This window comes from Muscardinus avellanarius (assembly GCF_963383645.1).
Source record: "Muscardinus avellanarius genome assembly, chromosome: 14".
Lineage (NCBI taxonomy): Eukaryota > Metazoa > Chordata > Mammalia > Rodentia > Gliridae > Muscardinus > Muscardinus avellanarius.
The window spans coordinates 74,946,623-74,969,842 of record NC_137800.1 but is presented as its reverse complement, the minus strand read 5'-3'; the positions used below and the strand labels follow the sequence as shown (position 1 = coordinate 74,969,842).

The following is a 23,220-nucleotide window of genomic DNA, read 5'->3' as shown; positions in this document are numbered from 1 at the left end:
TATTTCCAGACCTATTTTATATTTTGTTTTGGAAACAGGGTCTCACTAAGTTGCTGAGAGCCTCACTAAGTAGCCAGGGCTGGCTTCAAACCTGCATGATCCTCCTGTCTCAGCCTCCCAAGTAGTGGGATGACAAGCGTGCGCCACCACGCCCACATACTCTTTTTATTTTTGAAACAGGGTCTTACTGAGTTGCAAAGGGCCTTGCTAAGTAGCTGAGGCTGTCTGTAAACCATGATCCTCCAATCTCACCCTCCCAAATGCTGGGATTACAAGCTTGCACCACCATCCCTGGTTTATGGCTAAATACTTTATTCATTTATTTTTGTAGGACGTACTGGGGATTGGACCCCTGAGCTTTCTATCTCTGAGCTATACCTCTAGCCCTATTGTATATATGTGTGTATGTATGTGCTACCATGGATTGAATCCCCAAGCTATACCTCCAGACCTATTTTTATCCTTTGTTTTGAAACAGGGTCTCACTAAGTTACAGAGGGCCTCACAAGTTGCTGAGGCTGGCTGTGAACCTGGATCCTTCTGTCTCAGCCTCCCAAGTACTAGGATTACAAGGGTGCACCACCATACCCGGCTTTTTATTTTTATTTTGAAGCAGGGTTTTCCTATATTGATGAGTGGTTCACTATTTGCTCTGGCCGTCCCTGAACATGTGATCCCTCTGTCTCAGCCTCCTAAGTACTGGGATCATAGGTGTACACCACCATGTCAAGCTCTTGGCTGCACATCTTCAAAGTCCATGAAAGACATTTCCACCCAGAGTTCGCGCTGTAGTGCTTTAGATAACCTGTAAACTAATATCATACAGTCTGAAACTGTGTTTTTTCTGGTAAGCACTTTCAGGTCATCTGAGATTGGAAGGGGTAAACTGGATTGCATATGTATTTATATAAACATTAAATTAGTTTATTGTACTGGGGTTGGAACCCAGGAGCATTCTACCTCCAAGCTACACCCTCCAGCCGTTTTTTATTCTTTATTTTGAAACAGTTCCAAAGGGCCTAACTCTTAAGTAGCTGAGGCTGTCCTTGAACCAGGATTCTCCTGTCTCAACCTCCTAAATGCTGGGATTACAAGTTGTGTGCCACTACCGGGTGTTATAAATATTAAATTTAGATGTAGTAGATATACAATCTTTTTTCTAAAGTAATGAATATTATATATCATAGGTATAGAAAAGGGAGACAAGTGAATTCATGTTGTTCAGAAGTGAGTATGCTAGAACTCTTGGTTTTGTGTGTTTTATGAAAGCCTAATTTATAATCTATTGAAAGCTTACTTAGAGAACATATAAAATTAATTACATAATGCTCAGTCTTGTACATTTTCAAATAAATAGGAAATTGCTATCAAATGTCTTTACCAGATATCTTCCATGTCTTCCATTGACAGGAGTTTTAAAACCTCTGTCTTGAGTTTGCTTTCAAAGTAGATTTGTATATTCTGCCACAACTTTATTATTAGTTTTTTTTATTTGCTGAGGCCTTTTCCTCCTGTGATTCTCTCTCTCTGAAATCAGTGCTGCTTTATGAAGGCACTTTTTGCCTAAAATTGGTTACTTTACCAGTTTGTTTCTGTTACCTTTTTTCCTTGTTAGCAATAAAATTACCAGTATGTTTCTGTTCTTTTGAATTGAAAAGTATTTTCACATTATTTCATTTGGTTTTAACTATAATTTCTGTAAGTAGTAGGAGGTGGTGTTTTTTTTAATCTAAAGTCAGATAATAGGTGTCCCACATTAGATTCTAGCAGCCCCAGGGCCTATGTTTTTTATCCTGTCTGAGATATACTGTAGCAGTTGTGTTTATCCTTGGGCAAATTACTTTATTGTCTTTCTTCATCCATAAAATGGAAATATTAGCTCCAACTTCATAAAGGTATTGAGAGGACAAATATACTGAAAAATAAATTTATAAATTGATGAGAACAGTACTTGACTCATACTGAAGCAACAGTAAATCTAAACAATACTGATAATTATGCCAATGATATTTTTTCCTTTAAAAGTTAATCATAGCCGGGTGTGGTGGCGCACGCTTGTAATCCCTGTGTCTGGGAGGCAGAGACAGGAGAATCGTGCAGGTTCGAAGCCAGCCGCGCTGGCTTTCAGAGACCCTGTTTCCAAAAAATAAAATAGGTCTGGGAGTGTAGCCCGGAGGTAGAAGGGCTTCCAGGAACCCCAGTACCACCAAAAAAAAAAAAAAAAAAAAAAAAGTTAATCATAATTAGGCTAGGCATGGTAGCAAATGCCTTTAATCTTGGTACTTTAGAGGCTGAGACTGGAGTACCTCAGGTTCCAGGTCACCCTCAGCAACTTAGCAAGACCCTGTTACAAAACAAAAAATGTTAGTAATTACTGATTTTTTTCAGTCAGCATTTAATATAAAAATTTTATCATCATCATAAAAGACCTTAGAAAGCAGGGCGTGGTGGTGCACGCTTGTAATTCGAGCATTTGGGAGGCTGACACAGGAGAAACACACGGGTTTGAAGCCAGCCTCAGCTATTTAGTGAGGCTCTCAGCAACTTAGTGAGACCCTATTTTCAAATAATGTATAAAATGGATCTGGGAAGCTGGGGGGTGACGCACACTTGTAATCCCCGCGCTTGGGAGGCAGAAACAGGAGGATCGCACAGGTTCGAAGCCAGCTGCGCGCTCTGGCTTAGGAGACCCTGTTTCCAAATAAAATGTAAAAATAGGTCTGGGAGTGTAGCCCGGAGGTAGAAGGGCTTCCAGGAACCCCAGTACCACCAAAAAAAAAAAAAAAAAAAAAAAAAAATCTGGGAATATAGCTTGGAGGTAGAAAAGCCCCTTGGGGGTTCTATCCCCAGCACCACAAAAAAAAAAAAAATAAATAAATAAAAACAAAAAAACCCCTTATATTTGGACTTGTTAAAGTTTTTGTTTTTGTCTTAAAGAATGCTTAATGTAATTGCTAGCCAGGCATGGTGGCACATGCTTGTAATCTCTGTACTTGGGAGGCCAAGACAGGAGGATTGCAGTTTCACAGCCAGTCTCGGCTACTTAGTGAGGCCCTCTGCAACTTAGTGAGACCCTGTTTCAAAAAAAAAAAATAAAAACTAGGGTTAGGGGGTATAGCTGGAGGTAGAATGGCCCTGAGTTCAATCCCCAGTACTGGAAAAAAAAAAAAAAAGCAACAAGAAAAGTAACATATTATGTGTCTTCCAAGTACTGGGAGGATCGTTGTTTGAGGACAGCCTCAGCTACCTAGTGAGGCCCTTTGCAATTCAGTGAGACTGTTTTAAACATAAAAAGACTTAAAAAAAAATAGGGCTGGGGGTATAGCTTGGAGGTAGAATGCCTCTGGGTTTCATTCCCATTACCACAAAACTAATTACAGTTTCATCAATGACTCTAGTGTCTGAATCTTAGTAAACTTAATTGAAAACACTTGTGTTTTGCTTGGAATTTTTTTTTTTCCTCAAAGTAAGTACATACTCATAAATTTTTAAAATTGTCTGCTTTTTCCCTAACAGGGTATTCTTAGCAGGGTTACAGAATCTGTTAAGAATATTGTGCCAGGGTGGCTACAAAGATATTTCAACAAGAATGAAGACGCATATAGCTGCTCAACAGATGCAAACGAGGTACCACACTGGCCAGAAAATAGAGATGATGACCACACGATATATGTCGATGAGGAGAGCTCTAATATTAATGATGGGAGAATCACCCCTGAGCCAGCAGTCAGTAACACAGAAGGTAAGTGTGTGTGGCTATTTTGTTGTGAATGATAGGTATTCATGCTCTAATTTTAAATGTCTTTGTATTACCTGTCTATGGTAAGTCTTATTGATTGGCAGATAAGTCATATATTAGGAGGGTGATGATCATGTTCAAATCAGATGCCTTTTTGTCAGCTTTTTGTTCATTAAGAAAGGATTATATATCAGTTAACAATATGAGCTGTGCTTTCAGACTGGCCTCAAACCTATCATTGGTCCTTCTGGCTCAGCCTCCCAAGTACTGGGATGACGGGCAGATGCTACCATGCCTGGTTGGGGATGATTTTTTGTGGGTCTGGGGATAGAACCCAGGGGCATTCAACCTCCGAGTGATACCCCCCTCCCTATTTTTTATTCTTTATTGTATATTCTTGAAGTAGCACAATGCAGTAACAGTGGAATTTTTGACCCATTTCAAGTCTATTGCATCCAACTTTCTACCCATGTACCTCTTGTGTTGACTCTTAATGATGGTGTACCATTGGGTACTGAGATTTTTTAGCCAGGTTAGTGGACTAGGCCAATGGAAAAATCTTCAAATAATGTACCTTTAATTTTTTTTTTTTTTTTTTTTTTTTTTGGTGGCACTTGGGGTGGAACCTAGGGGCTTTTTTTCCTATGGGCTATGCTCCTAGACCCATTTTGTATTTTATTTGGAAACAGGGTCTCACTAAGTTGCTGTGAGCCTCAGTAAGTAGCTGAGGCTGGCTTCGAACTTGTGTGATCCTCCTGTCTCAGCCTCCTAAGCGCTGGGATTACAAGCGTGCGCCACCATGCCCAGCTTACCTTTAAATTTTGATGGATGCAACTAGAATTTTGTCTTCTTATGCTCCCACAGTGGCATATCTGATACCAGTCCACAGTGAGTTGAAGTTATGGGCTACTTTGCCTGATTGATACTATGGTGAATATAGTGATATCTCTAGACACTGGGCATTTATGGCTGATGTGCATCTGTAGATAATATGGCCTTGTTTGGTTTTACTAATCCAGACTTTGACCTTGGTCCTACTAATCCAGACTGTGACCTTTATATTAAACAGGGTAAGGAAGCTCAGTATATAATAAAAGTTAGCATTGCTGTTAATCGCATACCTTCAAACAGAAGTATATCATTCGACTTCTTTTCTTTTGCATGTACTAGATTTAGTAAATGTCTGCTAATATTAGAAATTGTCCTGTCACTTTTATCTTGTAGGATACACTGATGCAGGGATGAGATAATGGGATAAGTAAAAAGTCCCTTGGTGATGGAATGTACTACAGTTTATACTCTAATAAATATTTTAACCTATGGGTATATGAATTCTGATTTCAGAAAAGTATTTATAATATTTAATTTTACAACTCTTTTGACTTTTTTTTTTGTATGTGGTCCTGAGGATTGGACCCAGCATCTTGTTGAACACAAAAATGTTTGTTACTTGTTTTAAATGTCAATACATGGAGATTTCTAAGCTCAACCTAGTATCTCTCTTACCTTGGTCATGTTTGATAAGGAATTATTATGAATTATTGTATACAAAGCCAATTTAGATATATTCAATATATTTAGTATATTGAATATATTTAGATATATTGAATATGTTTGATATTCTATTCCAAATAACTTGGAACTTACGGGCATTGTACCTCTGAGCTACACCCCTAGCCTTATTTCATTTTTTATTTATTTAGGTTTTTTTTTTTTTACCTTTTGTGGTACTAGGGATTGGACTCAGGGACAATTGACCTCTGAGCTACACCCTCAGCCCTATTATTAATATTTCTTATTCTTTATTTTTATTTTTTAAAATTTTTTATTTTTTATTTTCTTGGTGGTACTGGGGTTCCTGGAAGCCCTTCTACCTCCGGGCTACACTCCCAGACCTATTTTATACTTTTTCATTTTTGGAAATAGGGTCTCTTAAGCCAGTGCGGCTGACTTCAAACCTGTGCGATCCTCCTGTCTCCGCCTCCCAAGCGCGGGGATTTCAAGTGTGCGCCACCATGCCCGGCCTTTGTTCTTTATTTTGAAATAGGATCTCACTAAGTTGCGGAGGGCCTCGCTAAGAAGCTGAGGCTGGACTGGCCTGGCCGAGCCAAGAACATGCAATCCTCCTGTCTCAGCCTCCCAATTACTGGGATTACAGGTGTGTGCCACCACACCAGCTTAAAGAATTCAACATTATTGCTGGAGCTTGGAACCAGAGGCTCTCTACCTCTGAGCTAGATTCCCCCAGCCCTTTTTGTTTTGAAACTTAAGTCTCACTAGGTTGCTGAGGGTCTCATAAGCTAAGGTTGATCTGGAATCTGCCATTCTGTCTCAGCCTTCCAAGAACTAGGCTACAGGCATGTGCCACCGTACCTGGGGTGTACTGCTTTTTCTAAGTTCTGTACTATTTAAAATATTACTGCTCTTTTTTAAAGAACCTTCAACAACTAGTACTGCTTCAAATTATCCAGATGTTTTAACAAGGCCTTCTCTTCATCGGAGCCATCTGAATTTCTCCATGTTGGAATCCCCTGCATTACACTGTCAGCCATCTACATCCTCGGCATTCCCAATTGGCAGTTCTGGATTTTCCCTTGTAAAGGAAATTAAAGATTCTACCTCTCAGCATGATGATGATAACATCTCAACCACGAGTGGTTTTTCTTCAAGAGCTTCTGATAAAGGTATTACTATTATTACTATTATTTTTTGTGTGTGGTACTGGGAATGAAACCCAGGGCATTCTACCTCCGAGCTAGACCCCCAGTCTTTTTTTTTTTTTGTTTGTTATTTTGAAACAGGGTCTCACAATGAGTTGCATAGGGCTTCACTAAATAGTTGAGGCTGTCCTTGAACTGTGATTCTCCTGTCTCAGCCTCCCAAATGCTGGGATTACAAGTGTGCACCACCACACTGGCTAGGTATTTTTTTCATTTGGAGTAAAATTAAATTTTATAATACGTATAAAACTAAATTTTAGAATACTTATAAAACTAAGAACAATTTTTTCTTAGTTTTTACTTTAATTTTTTTTTATAAAACTTTAGGATCTTGTCATTGGTGCTATTGCTATAAATTACATATTTTTGTTTCAGATATAGCTGTTTCCAAGAACACATCATTGCCACCTCTGTGGTCCCCGGAGGCTGAACGTTCTCATTCACTCTCACAGCATACTGCCAACAGCTCAAAAAAACCAGCATTCAACTTGTCTGCCTTTGGTACACTTTCCCCGGTGAGTACTAACTGGATTGGATGTAGTCACATTAATTTTGAGGATTTGTACTTAAAATTTGCATTGTGTTTCTGTGCAGTCACTTGGGAATTCTTCAAATTTTAAAACAAGTCAGTTTGGAGATTCTCCTTTTTATCCTGGAAAAACAACATATGGTGGGGCAGCAGCTGCTGTAAGACAGTCTAAGCTACGGAATACACCATATCAGGTTGGTCTGAATAGAAAAGTGGCTGATAATCCCCTCTGATTAGATATATGTGATGAGAGTTAAAAAAAATAGACTTCTTACTTGGGGAAATTATAGACCTTGGTATTACATTAAAAAAAAAAAGGAAGCTAAGCGTGGTAGCACACGCTCATAATCCCATTCTGGAGGCTGAGACTGGAGGATATCGGTTCACAGAGAGCCTCAGCTACTTAGGCTCTTTGCAACTCAGTGAGACCCTGTTTCAAAAATAAAGAATAAAAAATAGGGCTGGGGATGTAGCTCAGAGCCCCTGGGTTCCATCCCTAGTACCTCAAAAAAAAGCGCATATCAACATTTTATATCTAAATGAACATTTTGTGTATTAGATTTGCATGTGTTTTAGGAAGTATGATTAGTTTTTAAAGTGAGAAATAAATTATACTTAGTAAAATTTACCCTCATTAGAGTATTTGAATTTTAATTAAACACACAAAATTGTGTAACCATTAAAATGATGAACAAACATTTCCATCACCTTAAAAGATTGATTACATTCTGCATTTCTACAGTCAACCCCTCCTTGCACTACCACCCTTTGGTATGACCACTGATGTATTTCTTTCCTTGTAGTAGCTTGAGCTTTTCCAGAAGCACATAAATTTAATCATAAGTATATCCTTTTGAATTCTTATTCCATTTATCATACTGTGTTTGAGATCAATTTATATTTTTGTATGTAAGGTGTACAGATTGGAAAAGGAAGAATGAAATCATTTCTAGTCCAAGGACATTATGCTAATCTACTTACTCAAAGAACTATAAAAAATGCTTCCAGAATAAGTGAATTTAGTAAGGTAGGATACAAGGCTGGAGTACAGAGTCACTTGTGTTCGTGGGTATATTTGTTTTTTTGTTTGGTTTTGTTTCTTTTTTTTTTTTTTTTGGTGGTACTGGGGTTCCTGGAAACCCTTCTACCTCCAGGCTACACTCCCAGACACCTATGTTTTATATTTTTATTTGGAAACAGGGTCTCTTAAGCCAGAGAGGCTGGCTTCTAACCTGCGCTACCCTCCTGTCTCCGCCTCCCAAGTGCGGGGATTATAAGCGTGCGCCGCCACGCCCAGCTTTGTGGGTATATTTGTTAGCAAGGAATTAGAAATAAATAACTTTATAAGAAACATCAATTAAAGGCAAGTTGCATCATTCTGTACTTTTGTTCTAAACCATTCTTGAGGACTGTACAAATTCTGGTTTATTTGTATGTTTTATACTACTTTTTATTTTATGTTATAGATTTTGAGATTTTAAAGATGGAAGAGGACACTTAATATATGTAGGCTTTTGGAGAGAAATCTTACTAAGATGACAGTTCATGACAAACAGGAATAACTTCAAAATTAGTAAATCTCCCCCCCCCCCCATCCCCTGGTACTGAGGATAGAATCCAGGGGCATTCTACCTTTGAGCTACACCCCAGCCCTATTTTTTATTCTTTATTTTGAAACAGGGTCTCAGTGAGTTGCAAAGGGCTTCACTAAGTAGCTGAGGCTGTCTGCAAATCACGATCTTCCTGTGTCAGCCTCCCAAATGTTGGGATTACAAGGGTGTGCAACCATACCTGGCCTTGAATTTAGTAAATTTTAAGGTTTTGTTTAGTGTAGTAACTTACTTTCCTGATTAGAAGATTCTTTTTTACTTAAGAATAATTACAAGGCATTTCTGAGTGTAAATGAGGGACAGTATTTTTAAGAGAAAGTATTAACTGGATTTTGGAATTACACACAAAAAGCTTAAGCTGGATAGTATTACTTTTAAAATATTACACTTCACCATGTTAGGAGCTAAAATGATGATACAAGCATATATTTCATAGAATAGTGTTGATTCTGTTTTTTTTTTTTTTCCTGGCAATGAAATTGGAACCCAGGGAATTTTCTATTTCTGTGCTATACTCCCAGACCTATTTTATACTTTATTTGAATACAGAGTCTCATTAAGTAGCTGAGAGCCTCACTAAGTAACTGAGGCTGGTTTTGAACCTGTGCGATCCTCCTGTCTCAGCTTCCCAAGTGCTGGGATTACAAGCGTGCGCCACCATGTCCAGCTCAAATCCTATGGTTTTAAGTGCTGACATATCCTTAGAATCCAATATTCGATAACAGGTGTTTTGTTGTTGATGTTTGTGTTGCTGGAGACCAAACCTGCCTTTGCACTTGCTAGGCAAGTACCTTACCGTTGTGCTACACTCGCAGCCCTGTAATTGACATTTGGGATGCAATCTACTTGCTACATCATTACTAGAATATTAGGTCTAGGAGACATATTTCAATTCAGTTTCATTTTATTGATTATTCGTGAACCAAGGCTCTTAGAAGTCAGTAGACTCTAGCGAAAGGATAAACTTTATTTTCTTGGTGGATATTCTGTTTCCTCATGTTTTCTAAAGTCTCTTCTCAACAGCAAGCCTTAATGGGCATCAAGTTTTTATAAAAATTAGTGTAGAGTATTGTAGCTACTCTGAAAAATTCTTATTTTTCTACTTTAAAAATATAATAAATATTTGATGTCAAAAAGTTATGGTACACCGGGCGTGGTGGCGCACGCTTGTAATCCCTGCGCTTGGGAGGCGGAGACAGGAGGATCGCGCAGGTTCGAAGCCAGCTGTGCTGGCTTAAGAGACCCTGTTTCCAAATAAAAATATAAAAAATAGGTCTGGGAGTGTAGCCTGGAGGTAGAAGGGCTTCCAGTAACCCCAGAACCACCCAAAAAAAAAAAAAAAAAAAAGTTATGGTACATTGTTTTGTATATTATAAGTTGTTCATAAGAATTGGGTTATATTTTGATTGTAATAATATTTTTCTTTTAGTAATGATTGCCAAATTACATGGTTTTGTGGTGCTCACGTGGCTGTTGGAATGTTCTAATGCATTCTTGAGTGAAGGAAGTATTTCTATTGGAATTTGTAAACATTGTCTCTGTATAAAAGGGCATTTGCCGAGTCTTTTTAAATTCTAACTTTAAGAAAGTTAAATCTCTTATTAAAAAAGAGCTTGGGAGGTCAGGCACAGTGATATACACTTGTAATACCAGTACTTGGGAGATTGAGACAGGAGGATCATGGGTTTGAGGCCAGCTGCAGCAACTTAAGTTTGAGACTGTTTCAAAATAAAAGCACACCAGTGATGGTGTCGCACTCCTGTAATCCCAGTACCCGAGAAGCTGAGACAAGAGGATCATTCAGGTTCGAAGCCAGTCTCAGCTACTTAATGAGGCTCTTAGTAACTTAGTGAGACCCTGTTTCCAAATAAAATATGAAATAGGTCTGGGAGTGTAACCCAGAGGTACAAGGCGCCTGGGTTCCAGCCCTAACAACTCCCCCCCAAAAAAAGAATTAGGGTGGGATTGTAGCTCAGAGGTAGAATGCCCTTGGGTTCCATTCCCAGTATGACCCCCCCCCCCAAATAGGGCGGGGGCTAATATGCAGAGGTAGGGAGTCCCTGGGTAAAATCTTTTTTTTTTTTTTTTTTTGTGGTACTGGGAATGGAACCCTTCTACCTCTGGGCTACACTCCCAGACTTTTTTCTTTTCTTTTTTTTTTTTTTACATTTTATTTGGATACAGGGTCTCCTAAGCCAGCAAGTCTGTCTTCAAAATTGTGTGATCCTTCTTTCTCAGCCTCTCAAGCGCAGGGATTGCAAGCATGTGCCACCAGGCCCAGCTTCTTTTTTTTTTTTTTTTTTTTGTACTGAAGATTATACCCAGGGCCAGGCGTGGTGGCGCACGCTTGTAATTCCTGCATTTAGGAGACAGAGAAAGGAGGGCCGTACCAGTTCGAAGCCAGCCTCGCTGGCTTAAGAGACCCTGTTTCCAAATAAAATATAAGATAGTTCTGGGAGTGTAGCCCGGAGGTAGAAGGGTTCCACCCCCAGTACCACCAAAGAAAAAAAAGAAAAAAAACAGCCTGTAAAATTGTTTTTTTGTCATATTAAGTTTTAAGAAGTTATTAGTATTAAGATGTTGAATTGCCATTGCAGTAGAATCTATAGTTTTTTCTTTTTGTTTATCTTGGATTTTTTCATTATATATTGACACAATAACAGCCGTTTTAATTTATTTCTTGTTAATTTTGGTTTGTTTGCTTATTTATTTTTGTCGTACTGGGGATGGAACCCAGGGACCTTCTATTTCCATACTATACCTCCAGACCTATTTTGTATTTTATTTGGAAACAAGGTCTCACTAAGTTGCTGAGAGCCTCTCTAAGCTGCTGAGGTTGGCAGCGAACCTGCGATCCTCCTGTCTCAACCTCCCAAGTACTGGGATTAAAAGTGTGCATCACTGCGCCTGGCGTTAATTTTGGTTTAAATATTAAGTGGATCAAGCCAGGTGTGGTGGTGCACACTTGTAATCCCAGCATATGGGTGGCTGAGACAGGAGGATCATGTTTTGTAGGTAGTCAGACTCTTTGCAACTCAGTGAGACCCTGTTTCAAAATAAAGAATAAAAAATAGGGCTAGGTCTTAGCTTGGAGTAGAATGCCCCCCTGGGTTTCATCCCCAGTAATACACACACACACACACACACACACACACACACACACACACGATCAAAGTGTTGCAGAAACTTTTTGCCAATTGCCCCGTTCCCACTATGTAACAAAACAAAGAGGTTTTTGGTCCAGAGTGTGCTATTTTATTGCTTGTGATTATATAAATACTCTCTCTGGTAGAGAATTGGATTTTCTTTTTTCTTTTTTTTAAATTTGGAAACAGGGTCTCTTAAGTCAGCATGGCTGGCTTCGAACCTGTGTGATCCTCCTGTCTCGCCTTCCAAGGGCGGGGATTACAAGTGTGCGCCACCACGCCCGGCGAGAATTGGATTTTCAGTAAAAGCATAAAGAAGAAAAAAATTTTAATAACTTAGAGATAAGTTGCTGTTAAAATACTTATGCTTTGCTTGGATATCCAGTCTATTTTGTAGAAATTTTCATTGCATGAAATACATGCTTTACATCTTATGTTGCAGCAAATAATGCATAATATTCTTTACAGGCACCAGTCAGAAGACAGATGAAAGCCAAGCAACTTAATGCACAATCTTATGGTGTGACCAGTTCAACAGCTCGGCGAATATTGCAGTCTTTAGAGAAGATGTCAAGTCCTCTAGCGGTGAGTGTTAAAAATCATAATTAAATATGAGTGTAATAAAATATGAATTTAGTAAAAAATTGTAATTTTATTATTACACAAAAATAAAAATTTGTTGTAATATTAACAGGATGCGAAAAGAATTCCATCTGTTGTTTCTTCTCTGAATTCTGTAAGTTGACTTCTAAAGCTTTTACATGCTGAGACTAATTTTTAGAGTTTCCTGGCTATTCTGATAGTGTTTTGTTTTTTCCAGCCTCTTGATAGGAGTGGTTTAGATATCGCAGATTTTCAGGCCAAAAGAGAAAAGGTAAGACAGTTTTTTAAAGTGTTAGCAATTTTATCATATTTAAAAGTTAACAAAGTAAAAGGCGTATTTCATTTACTGTGTACATGTATGTCATTGTCAACATGATTTTCATTATGATGTGAGGCTATAATGCACCAATAAAAGCAAAAAAAGAAGTTAACACGTATACAAATTGAATTTAATAGCCATTGGAGAGTTTTTTTTTTTTTTTTGGTGTTACTGGGGATAGAACCCAGGGGCTTTTCTACCTCCGGGCTATACTCCCAGACCTATTTTATATTTTATTTGGAAACGGTCTCACTAAATTGCTGAGAGCTTCACTCAGTAGCTGAGGCTGGCTTCGAACCTGTGCGATCTTCCTATCTCCGCCTCCCAACGCAGGGATTACAAGCGTGCGCCACCACGCCCGGCTTATATGAAATTTTTTTTTAAAAAAGTAACACTTTGAGGGGCACGGTGTAATCCCCACGCTTGGGAGGTGGAGACAGGAGGACTGCGCAGGTTTGAAGCCAGCCTCACTGGCTTAAGAGACCCTATTTCCAAATAAAAATATAAAATAGGTCTGGGAGTGTACCCCGGAGGTAGAAGGGTTTTCAGGAACCCCAGTACCATTAAAAAAAGTAACAACTTTTAAGATTGTTCCATGAAGTTATTGTCACTAAAAATCTTACTGATGGTTTAATATTGTTTAAGTAAAAGTTTGTTTTTTTTTTTTTTGTGGTGCTAGGAATTTAACTAAGGGCCATTCTACCTCTGTGCTAAACCACAAGACCAATTTTTTATTTTGGAACACAGTCTCATTAAATTGAGGAGGGTCTCGCTAAGTAGCCAAGGCTTTCCTTGAACCTGTGATCCTCCTTTCTCAGCCTCCCAAATACTGGGATTAAAAGCATGTGCCATCATGCCTGACTTGTAAAAGTTTATTTATTGGTGCAAGGAAATAAAAAGCCAGAATACAATATTGTCCTTCATGTTTCACCAATAAACAGTGTAGTCTTCAAAATAAAGTGTTCATTGAGTTGTAGGGTCATACTCATGGAAAGGATTTAGGGAAGAGCTAGTCACTACACAGAATCTTGGCCCTGGAAACCAAGATTGTTCACAGCTGCAGCTCTGTGAAAGGGCTATTCATATGATTACAGGCTCTGGACAGAGTAGAAACTCTTAGCTTTATAGTGATCTTAGTCAGCGGATTTTTGCTAGCTTTCAGTGTAGCCAAGGACTGTTAGCAAACACTTGTGCACTTACACAGTAAAATACTTCATTTCAGAATCTGGAAGTCTTGACAGTCTTGCCCATTATATATAAATTAGCAGGGGTTTGGTTTGGTTTTTAAAAGAACAATGGGGGAACCGTCTTGGAGAGAGATTTGCTAACATCTTTTACTAATTAAAACATTTTCATGGGTATTTGAAAAAGTATGTATTTTTTGGTGGGGTGGTTCTAGGGATTGAATTTATAGCCTCATGTGTGCTAGACAGGTATCTACCACTGAGATGTATTCCCAGCATCTGAAAAATAATTTTAATTGCAGATAAAGGAAATAATAGTAATTTGGGGGAAAAATAAATTTTAGTCATATTTAAACTTCACTCTGCAAAAGCTTAGATTTCTTGAGCTGGTTTAGATAATGTGCAGTTCCATTTTTTTTGTGTGCACATGTATTGAAAAATTGAGTCTGCAGTAAAATACAATCTGTCTATGAAATATTTAGGTGTGTGCATGTATTTAAATATACAATATATCCTTTGTTTCAGTTTTAATCAGTTTTTTTCCTGTTAATATTTGCATCTATTGATTTTTTTTCTTTAGGAAATAATAATGGTCTCTAATCATGTTAGCTATTATCAAGTAATTTTTTAATAGAACTCATGTATATAAAGGTGTTTTGCTTTCTGTTTACTTACAAGGTGGACTCTCAGTATCCTCCTGTTCAGAGACTCATGACCCCAAAGCCAGTTTCTATAGCTGCAAATCGAACTGTTTATTTTAAACCATCTCTGACCCCTTCGGGTGAATTAAGGAAGACTAATCAAAGAATAGATAAAAAGGACAGTGTGAGTATGTGTTTCTTTTCACCAGTCTTTGCCTACTGATTGGAATGAGTAAGAATATAAAATGTAAAAAAAAATTACTCTTATTGCTATAGTCTAGTAACTAATGTGCATGGAATGTATGACTTAGTAATGATTATGAATGGTGTGATTTAAAAATAACTTAGCCAGGCGTGGTGGCGCAGGCTTGGAATCCCAGCCTTCTGTATGCTGAGACAGGAGCTATTGCGGTTTGCAGACAGCCTCAGTTACTTAGGCCCTTTGCTACTCAGTGAGACCCTGTTTCAAAATATAAAAAAGAATAAAAAATAGCGCTAGGGATGTAGCTTGGAGGTACAGTGACCCTGAGTTCCATCCTCAGTACTAAAAAAACAAAAAACATTTCCTTTGATGAAATTCTAAACTATGTTAACTAGTAAACATTAGTATATGCCATTGTCTAGATTAATTTTGCCAGATTTGCTTTTTTATGTGCATCTCTTATTTTGTGCTATTAAACATTATGTATTTGACCTCTTAAGTTCTTTCTCTTTTGTATGTAGGAAAATTAAACATTAACTCTCTAATATTATGTAATACTTTAGTCTATTTTTATTTTGCGAGTTTTTTTTTTCAGTACTGGGAATTGAACTCAGGGGCATTCTACCTCCTAGCTATACCCCCATCCCTATCCTGTTTTTTTTTTTTTTAATTTATTTTGTAATAGGATCTCACTAAGTTATGGAGGGCCTCACTAAGTAGCTGGGGCTGGCCATAAACCTACATTCCTCCTGTCTCAGCCTCCCAAGTACTGGGATTATAAGGGTGGACCACCACACCCAGCCACTTTAGTCTATTGTTAAACTTTTTTTTTTCTTTTTAAATAGTGGCTATTTTGAACCAGAATCCAAGCAAGGTTCAGACATTGCTTTTGGTTTTCTTTTTCTAGACTTCAAACACCCTACCCACATTGGTTTTTGTGTTTTAAGATAATTCACATACCATACAATTTGCCTATTTCAAGTGTATAGTTCAGCTGTTGTGGTGGCAAACACCTGTAATTCCCAGTACCTGGGAAGCTGAAGCAGGAGGATCACAGGTTTGCGATCAGCCTTAGCAACCTTGTGAGGCTTTCTGCAACTTAGTGAGATCCTGTTTCAAAATAAGATATGGCTGGGGGTGTAGTTCAGAGGTAGAATGACTCTGGGTTCAATCCCTAGTATCACACCAAAAAACCCAAAAGTGAGTTTAATGATTTTAGTATATTGACAGAATTATTAATTTATTAACAGCAATTTTAGGACATTTCCATTACCTGTCCCATGGCTCTTGAGTTTTCTTACTCTGTAATGACCACTTAGCATAATGTTCTTAAGGTTCATCCACATTGTAGCAGGTATGAATATTTTACTTTTTTTTTTTTTTGTGGTACTGGTGATTGAAACCCAGGGCCATTCTACCTCTGAGCTACACTCCCGCCCCCTACCCCTTTTTTCCTTTATTTTGAAAAGGTCTCACTAAGTCGCACTGGGCCTCAATAAGGAGTTGAGGCTGGCCCCAAACCTGTGATCCTCCTATCTCAGCCTCTCAAGTACTGGGATTACAAGTTTGTCACCACCATGCCCAGCTTATTTTAATTTTATATTTTTATTTCCCAACGGCTGAAACTTTCATTATACAGATATTTTGGACTTTATCTATTAAAGGATTTTGTAAAACCTTTTTGGCTATAAGTAATGCTGCTATGCATTTTTTCCTCCCTTTGGACATACGGTTTTATTTACCTTGGGTGTATGCCCAGGAATGGAATTGCTGGGCACATTGGCTTTGGACGAGATGGCACCAGTTGTCTTCAAATGTTTCACATTCTGGGTTTGTCTCTTTTCTTGTGCCATTTAACTAAAATGTTTACTGAATTTACATATCATCATACTGTTTTGTGCCTTTACTCATAGTTAATTGCATAACCCAATTTCCTGAAAAACTTTAAAGAACAGTACCGTGATTATTCATGTACTCCCTTATCCTGATGCAGTAGTCATTAACATTTTGCCATATTGCTTTATCTCTCCATACTTAGGTAAGTGTAAGTGTGTGTGTGTGTGTGTGTGTGTGTGATATATATGCTGAAGATTGAACTCAGACATTCTACCTTCAAGATATACTCTCTTATATTTGGAAACAGTCTTCCTAAATTGCTGAGAGCCTTGCTGAGTTGCTGAGGCTGGCTTGGAACTTAAGAGCCTCCTGTCTCAGCCCCCAAATACTGGAATTACAGGTGTGTACCACCATACCCAGCATGTTAAAATTTTTAAAGAGTATTTTGAGCACAATTTTAGACCTATAGATTTGTAAGAAAAAATTTAAGCATTCCACAATTTACCACGTATGCTTTATTGTTTTGTCTGTGTATTCTACAGACAAGTCAGTGATCAAACCCATAGACAATGTTGCCACACCATTGTCTGATCTGTAGATTTAATTTTGATGTTGCCAATTGTTCCAAAGAATAAAAGGACTTTTATCTGGGCGTGGTGAAGCATACTTATAATCCCAGCATTCAGGAGGCTGAGAATGGAGGATTGTGGTGAGGCCTTCTGCAATTTAGTGAGACCCTGTTTCAAAATAAAGACTAAAAAATAGGGCAGGGAGGGTAGCTTGGAGGTCGAATGGCCCTGGGTTCATCCCCAGACCTGCAAAAGAAAAAAAGGAAAAAAAGATTCGAGATCATGCGTTTTATTTAGCTGTAATGTTATTGCCTGTTCTAGCCCAGAAAAGTTTTTTGTGAGTATTTCACAACATTGATATTTTTAAAGAGTACATAGCAGCTATTTTGTAGCATAACATGTAGTTTGGGATTATTTTTATGATTTGGTTCCAGTAATGTACTTTTGACAGTAATAACACTGAAGGAATGCTCAGCTTTTTTTGGTGTTCAGGAGGCACATACTGTCATTTGTCCCATCAGTGATGATGTAATCACTAAAATGGTGCTGGAAGGCAGTTCTAATATAAAGTTCCTATTTTGCTTTTTGTAATTAATAAGAACTTTGTGGGAAGATAGCTTTGAAACTTAACTCTTTCACCCACTTTTTAAAGTATTATTTAATTATTTTGTTCAAATCTTTTAACATATAAATGATAATTGTTAATGATTATTAATAATAGATTGCCATATGGAGGTTTTCTAATTCTGCTTTTCTTTCTATGTGTGTTAGTTGGCTTTTATTATAAGGAATACTTTTCTGTACATAATTATTTACTTTTTATGTCCATTTGAGTTAATTAATTTATGGTACTGGGGATTGAGCATAGGGGTGTTATACTTCTGAGCTACACTCCCAGCCCTAGTTTTTAATTTTTTGGTTTGAAACAGTGTCTTGGTAGGTTGTTGACACTCTCACTAAGTTGGTGAGCCTGGCTTCGAACTTGTGATCCTCCTTTCTCAGCCTCCCAGTTACTGGAAAGACAGACATGCACCACCACACCTGCCTGTCATTTTGAATTCTTAAATTTAGTGGATTAAAATTCTTTATTATTATTTATTTTTATGCTTATATTACCAGTATTTGCCTTTGAATGGGCTCCTTATAATAATGTTTCCCATTACTTTTTTGAGCATTTTATTTCTTTTTGATATTATAAGAGAATCCATGTTCATCTTGTGTATTTCCTAATCCATTTTTGTAATTAGTCATTTTTTCAAGGAGCCTTGATTCTTTTCAGGGAGGGGATTTTTAAGTTGAAGAAAATCATTTCAAAATTAATATAACTGTAAATTTGCTTCTACGTTAATAGGCTGAACAGAGAAGTGAAAGCTTTTTAAGTAAAAGTGTTTTTTAGGACGATATTAACTATATATTTAAAAGATATATTTGTAGCCAGGTGAGATGGTGCATGCCTATAATCCTAGTACTTGGGAGGCTGAGACAGGAGGATGGCACGTTTCAGGCCAGTGCATGGTAACAGCAAGACTGGGTTTTTTTTTGTTGTTTGTTTGTGTGTGTATTTTTGCAGGATTGGGGATGGAACCAAGGGGCATTCCACTCCGAGCTATACCCCCTGCAATATTTTTTAGTCTTTATTTCAAAACAGGGTCTCACTAAGTTGTAGAGGGCCTCACTAAGTAGTTGAGGCTCTCCGCGAACCTTGATCCTCAGATACTTTGGTCTCCACCTCCTGAATGCTGGGATTACAAGCGTGTGCCACCATACCTGGCTAAGATGAGTTTTAAAATTTAAAAATAGGGCTATGGCCGGGTGTGGTGGCACACACTTGTAATCTCAGCATTTGGGGAGGCTGCGACAGGAGGATCGTGGTTCAAAGACAGCCTCAGCTACTTAGGTCCTTTGCAACTCATGAGACCCTGTTTCAAAATAAAGAATAAAAAATAGGGCTGGGGGTGTAGCTTGGAGGTCGAATGTCCTTGGATTCCATCCCCAGTATCACACACACACAAAAAAATAGGGCTGTGGTAAATATTTACCTCAAAGGTAAAATGCCCCTGAGTTAATCCCCAATGCCCAAAAAAAGAAAGGATATATATTTGATGGGTATTTTGTACATATAATCACAGTATAACTCTTGCTTACCATTCAGAAGATAGTGTCTAAATTGCAAATGTCTGAATTTATTAACTATAAAATTATCAAATTCCTGGATATATATATATATATATTAAAATTTATAGGAAAAAGGATGCCATTAAAACTAAAGAAGCATGTACTTTTCCCCTTTCCCCCTTTTTAGCCTGGATATGAAAAAAACAGGACACCAAGACAAAGTAGAGAACAAGAAAGGTAATGACATTTTATAATACCTCTCTTTAATTTGTAAGGTTCGCTTTGATGTGTAAATACCATTTGTGTATGGGTGGTACCTGGGGATTGAGCCCAGGGGCATTCTACCTACGAGGTACACCCCCAGCCCTTTTTTATCTTTGTCTTTGAAATAGGGTCTCACTTGGTTGATGAAAGTATCACTGCTAGCTCTGGCTGTCCTCAAACCTATAATCCTCTTGTCTCAGCCTCCCAAATACTGGGATTACAAGCATGCATCACCCTGCCCAGCTTTTACAAATACCTTTTTGAAGATTAAGAAAATTAACTAATATAGCTGGGTGTGGTGGTGCACGCTTGTAATCCCCGCTTGGGAGGCGGAGACAGGAGTGTCATGCAGGTTTGAAGCCAGCCGTGCTGGCTTAAGAGACCCTGTTACCAAATTAAAAAAAAAAAAAGTATAAAATAGGTCTGGGAGTGTAGCCCGGAAGTAGAAGGGTTTCTAGGAACCCCAGTGCCACCCCCCAAAAAAAATGAAAAAGAAAGAAAATAAATAATAATATAATCTGTATCCAAACAATCAGTTTAAAATGTTATATTACATTTAGTTGTACATTTATTTTCATTCTTGTCAACAGTTCTGGTGTATTAAGTATATAGTTAAAAAGTTTTGAATCAGAGTAATTTATCAATTGTTTTGATTTTCTTTTTACTTGGTAGTGGATTTTCATACCCAAATTTCAGTCTTCCTGCAGCCAATGGTTTATCTTCTGGAGTAGGTGGTGGTGGTGGTGGTGGTGGTGGTCCGATGAGAGGAGAGAGAAGACGCTTTGTTGCTTCTAAACCTCCAGAGGAAGAGGTAGGGTTATATACTTGATACTTATTAAGGTTTATTAAAAGCTTTGATATGATAGTGGTAATGGAAGGGTTTGGGTTTGGGGAGACTCAGCAAGAATAACCTGCTATTGAAACATTCCCTTCAAAGTGTGTTTGTAAAAACCTAACTTTATTAAGTTATAGGAGTATCAAAGTAACAGCAAAAATAAAACCACTGTCATTCTCAGGAATTGCCATTGAAATTACTTGATCTTTCTGGTATTACTATTTAGGTTTACCTGTTTCTAAAATTGCATAAATACTGAATACTGTGTATATTCTCATGCCATTTTTTTTGTTTTCTTTTTTATGTGTGTATGATTTGTGTTATGAAAGAAAACATTTACTTTCATTAGTATTTCTTAATCCAGTATGAAGATTTGCCTCAAATTCATTCTATCATCATTGTACATTTGAGTTGATTCCTAATACATGCTAAATTCAACAAATATGCACTTAGGGTGTGTGTGTGTGTGTGTGTGTGTGTGTGTGTGTGTGTGTGTGTGTGTGTGTGTGTTGCTTAAATTGAATCCAGGGGCATTTTATCTCTGAGCTTACCACCAGTCCTATTTTTATATTTGTAAAACAGGGTCTCGCTAAGTTGCTGAGTCTAAGTAGCTGAGACTGTCCTTGAACTGTGATCCTCCTGTCTCAGCCTCCTGTAATCTCTGAGTTTACAGGTGTGCACCACCACACCCAGGTTTTGTTTTGTTTTTTTTTTTGGTGGTACTGGGGTTCCTGGAAGCCCTTCTATCTCCGGACTACACTCCCAGACCTATTTTTACATTTGGAAACAGGGTCTTCTAAGCCAGCGCGCGCGCGGCTGGCTTCGAACCTGCGCGATCCTCCTGTCTCTGCCTCCCAAGCGCGGGGATTACAAGCGTGCGCCACCACGCCCGGCAACACACCCAGGTTTTATTAAGTTTTCATCTGTCTGTATGCAATATTTTCCTTAGGGTATTTACATAGGAATGATATTATTGGGTTATAGGGATGTCATAAAACTTCAGATGTATTAGACATTGTTAAATTGCTCTTTGAGATAATTTTGTATTTATTTATTTATTTATTTATTTATTTATTTATTTATTTATTTATTTTGGTGGTACTGGGGTTCCTGGAAACCCTTCTGCCTCCAGGCTACACTCGCATACCTGTTTCATCTTTTTTATTTGGAAACAGGGTCTCTTAAGCTAGTGCGGCTGGCTGGCTTAGAACCTGCGCAATCCTCCTGTCTCCGCCTCCCAAGCGTGGGGATTACAAGTGTGCGCCACCATGCCCAGCGGTAATTTTGTATTTTAATACTTGGTAGTAGGTAGGTTTACTTTTTTTTTTTTTTTCCTTGTGGTACTGGGGATGGAACCCTGGGGCCTTCTAGTTAACAGCCCCTAGTCCTATTTTTTATTCTTTATTTGGAAACAGGGCCTCACTAAGTTGTAGAGGGCATGACGGGTTGCTGAGGCTGGCTGTGAACCTGCAGGCTTCCCATCTCAGCCTTCTAAGTACTGGGATTACAAGTGTGCACTAACATGCCTGGTTTATTTCTGTTTTTTTTTTTAATTTTTTTTTTTTTTTTTTTTGTGGTAATAGGGGTGGAACCCAGGGACTTCTCTACCTACAGGCTATACTCCCAGGCCTATTTTATACTTTATTTGGAAACAAGGTCTCACTAAGTTGCTGAGAGCCTCACTAAGTAGCTGAGGCTGGCTTTGAACCTGTGCAATTCTCCCGTCTCAGCTTCCCACGCGCTGGGATTACAAGTGTGCACCACCACACCCGGACTTCAGTGTTTTTAGGCAAGATAGATCATTTAACTTTTAAATTTTTTTTTTTTTTTTTTTTTTTTTTGGTGGTACTGGGGTTCCTGGAAACCCTACCTTTGGGCTACACTCCCAGACCTATTTTATATTTTTATTTGGAAATAGGGTCTCTTAAGCCAGCGAAGCCAGCAATCTGTGTGATCCTCCTGTCTCTGCCTCCCAAGGGCGGAGATTATTAGCGTGTGCCACCACGCCTGGCTTAACCTTTTTTTTTTTTTTTTAACTTAGCTCACTAGATCATTTAACCTTTGGTAAACAGTGCTTTCAGTTGCCATTTGTTATTCAACTTTCATTTGTGTCCTTATTGAACCATAAACTTTTTTTTTTAATTTAACTTTTTCTTTCTTTCTTTCTTTCTTTTTTTTTTCTTTTCTGTACTGGTGCTGGAACCCAGAGACATTTGACCTCCAAGCTACACCCCAGTCCTATTTTTTATTCTTTATTTTGAAACAGGGTATCACTGAATTGCAGAGGGCTTCACTAAAGTAGTAGATGAGGCTGTTCGTGAACCGCCATCTCCTTTCAGCCTCCCAAATGTTGGGATTACAAGCGTGCGCCACCACGCCTGGCTCCTTCACACTTTTTTTTTTTTTTTTAACACAATGCTTCCCCCCACCCCTACATGTCAGGTGTGTTCAGACCACTGAAGGCTTAAGTTACAATTAGTGCCAGTCTGGGAGAATACTGAAGGTAGGGTGTGTGTGTGTGTGTGTGTGTGTGTGTGTGTGTTTGTTTTAATGGGCCTTTGGGAAAGGTCAAATGAGAAATATTTAATAGAATGTAAATGATTATGCTGATTTCAGATAATACTACTACTGAGAAATTGGTGGCTTTTGATTCACTAAAACATTTAGGTTAATACAAATCTATATTTAAAATAACCCGTTTTGTACTATGAGGTAGTAAGGATGTGGTTTACTTTTTACCTTATCTTAGATTCCCAAATTTGTAAGATTTGTAGTCACTAACCTGACTGGCATTTCCTCTACTGTGATGCCAGTCTGTGAATGCTTTTTTGTATAATAGCTCATTGATACGGAGCAGGTAAGCAGTATATAAGACTGAGTTGGGGATATCTAATGGCCCCTGCTTTTG

At 38.2% G+C, this 23,220-nt stretch overlaps 1 protein-coding gene across 2 annotated transcripts in view; it reads left to right on the top strand.

Moving 5' to 3' along the window:
• Positions 1 to 23,220, top strand: part of NUP153 (nucleoporin 153) — a gene marked incomplete at both ends in the record, with an annotated part of 67,537 nt that overhangs the window by 12,977 nt on the left and 31,340 nt on the right. For both annotated transcript variants that reach the window (XM_080710721.1, XM_080710720.1), the window contains 10 exons: positions 3,517 to 3,742; positions 6,175 to 6,423; positions 6,835 to 6,974; positions 7,054 to 7,182; positions 12,213 to 12,329; positions 12,439 to 12,480; positions 12,565 to 12,618; positions 14,529 to 14,675; positions 19,401 to 19,450; positions 20,150 to 20,288. In XM_080710721.1, coding sequence (XP_080566847.1) covers positions 3,517 to 3,742; positions 6,175 to 6,423; positions 6,835 to 6,974; positions 7,054 to 7,182; positions 12,213 to 12,329; positions 12,439 to 12,480; positions 12,565 to 12,618; positions 14,529 to 14,675; positions 19,401 to 19,450; positions 20,150 to 20,288 — 1,293 coding nt within the window. The remainder of the gene's footprint in view (positions 1 to 3,516; positions 3,743 to 6,174; positions 6,424 to 6,834; positions 6,975 to 7,053; positions 7,183 to 12,212; positions 12,330 to 12,438; positions 12,481 to 12,564; positions 12,619 to 14,528; positions 14,676 to 19,400; positions 19,451 to 20,149; positions 20,289 to 23,220) is intronic.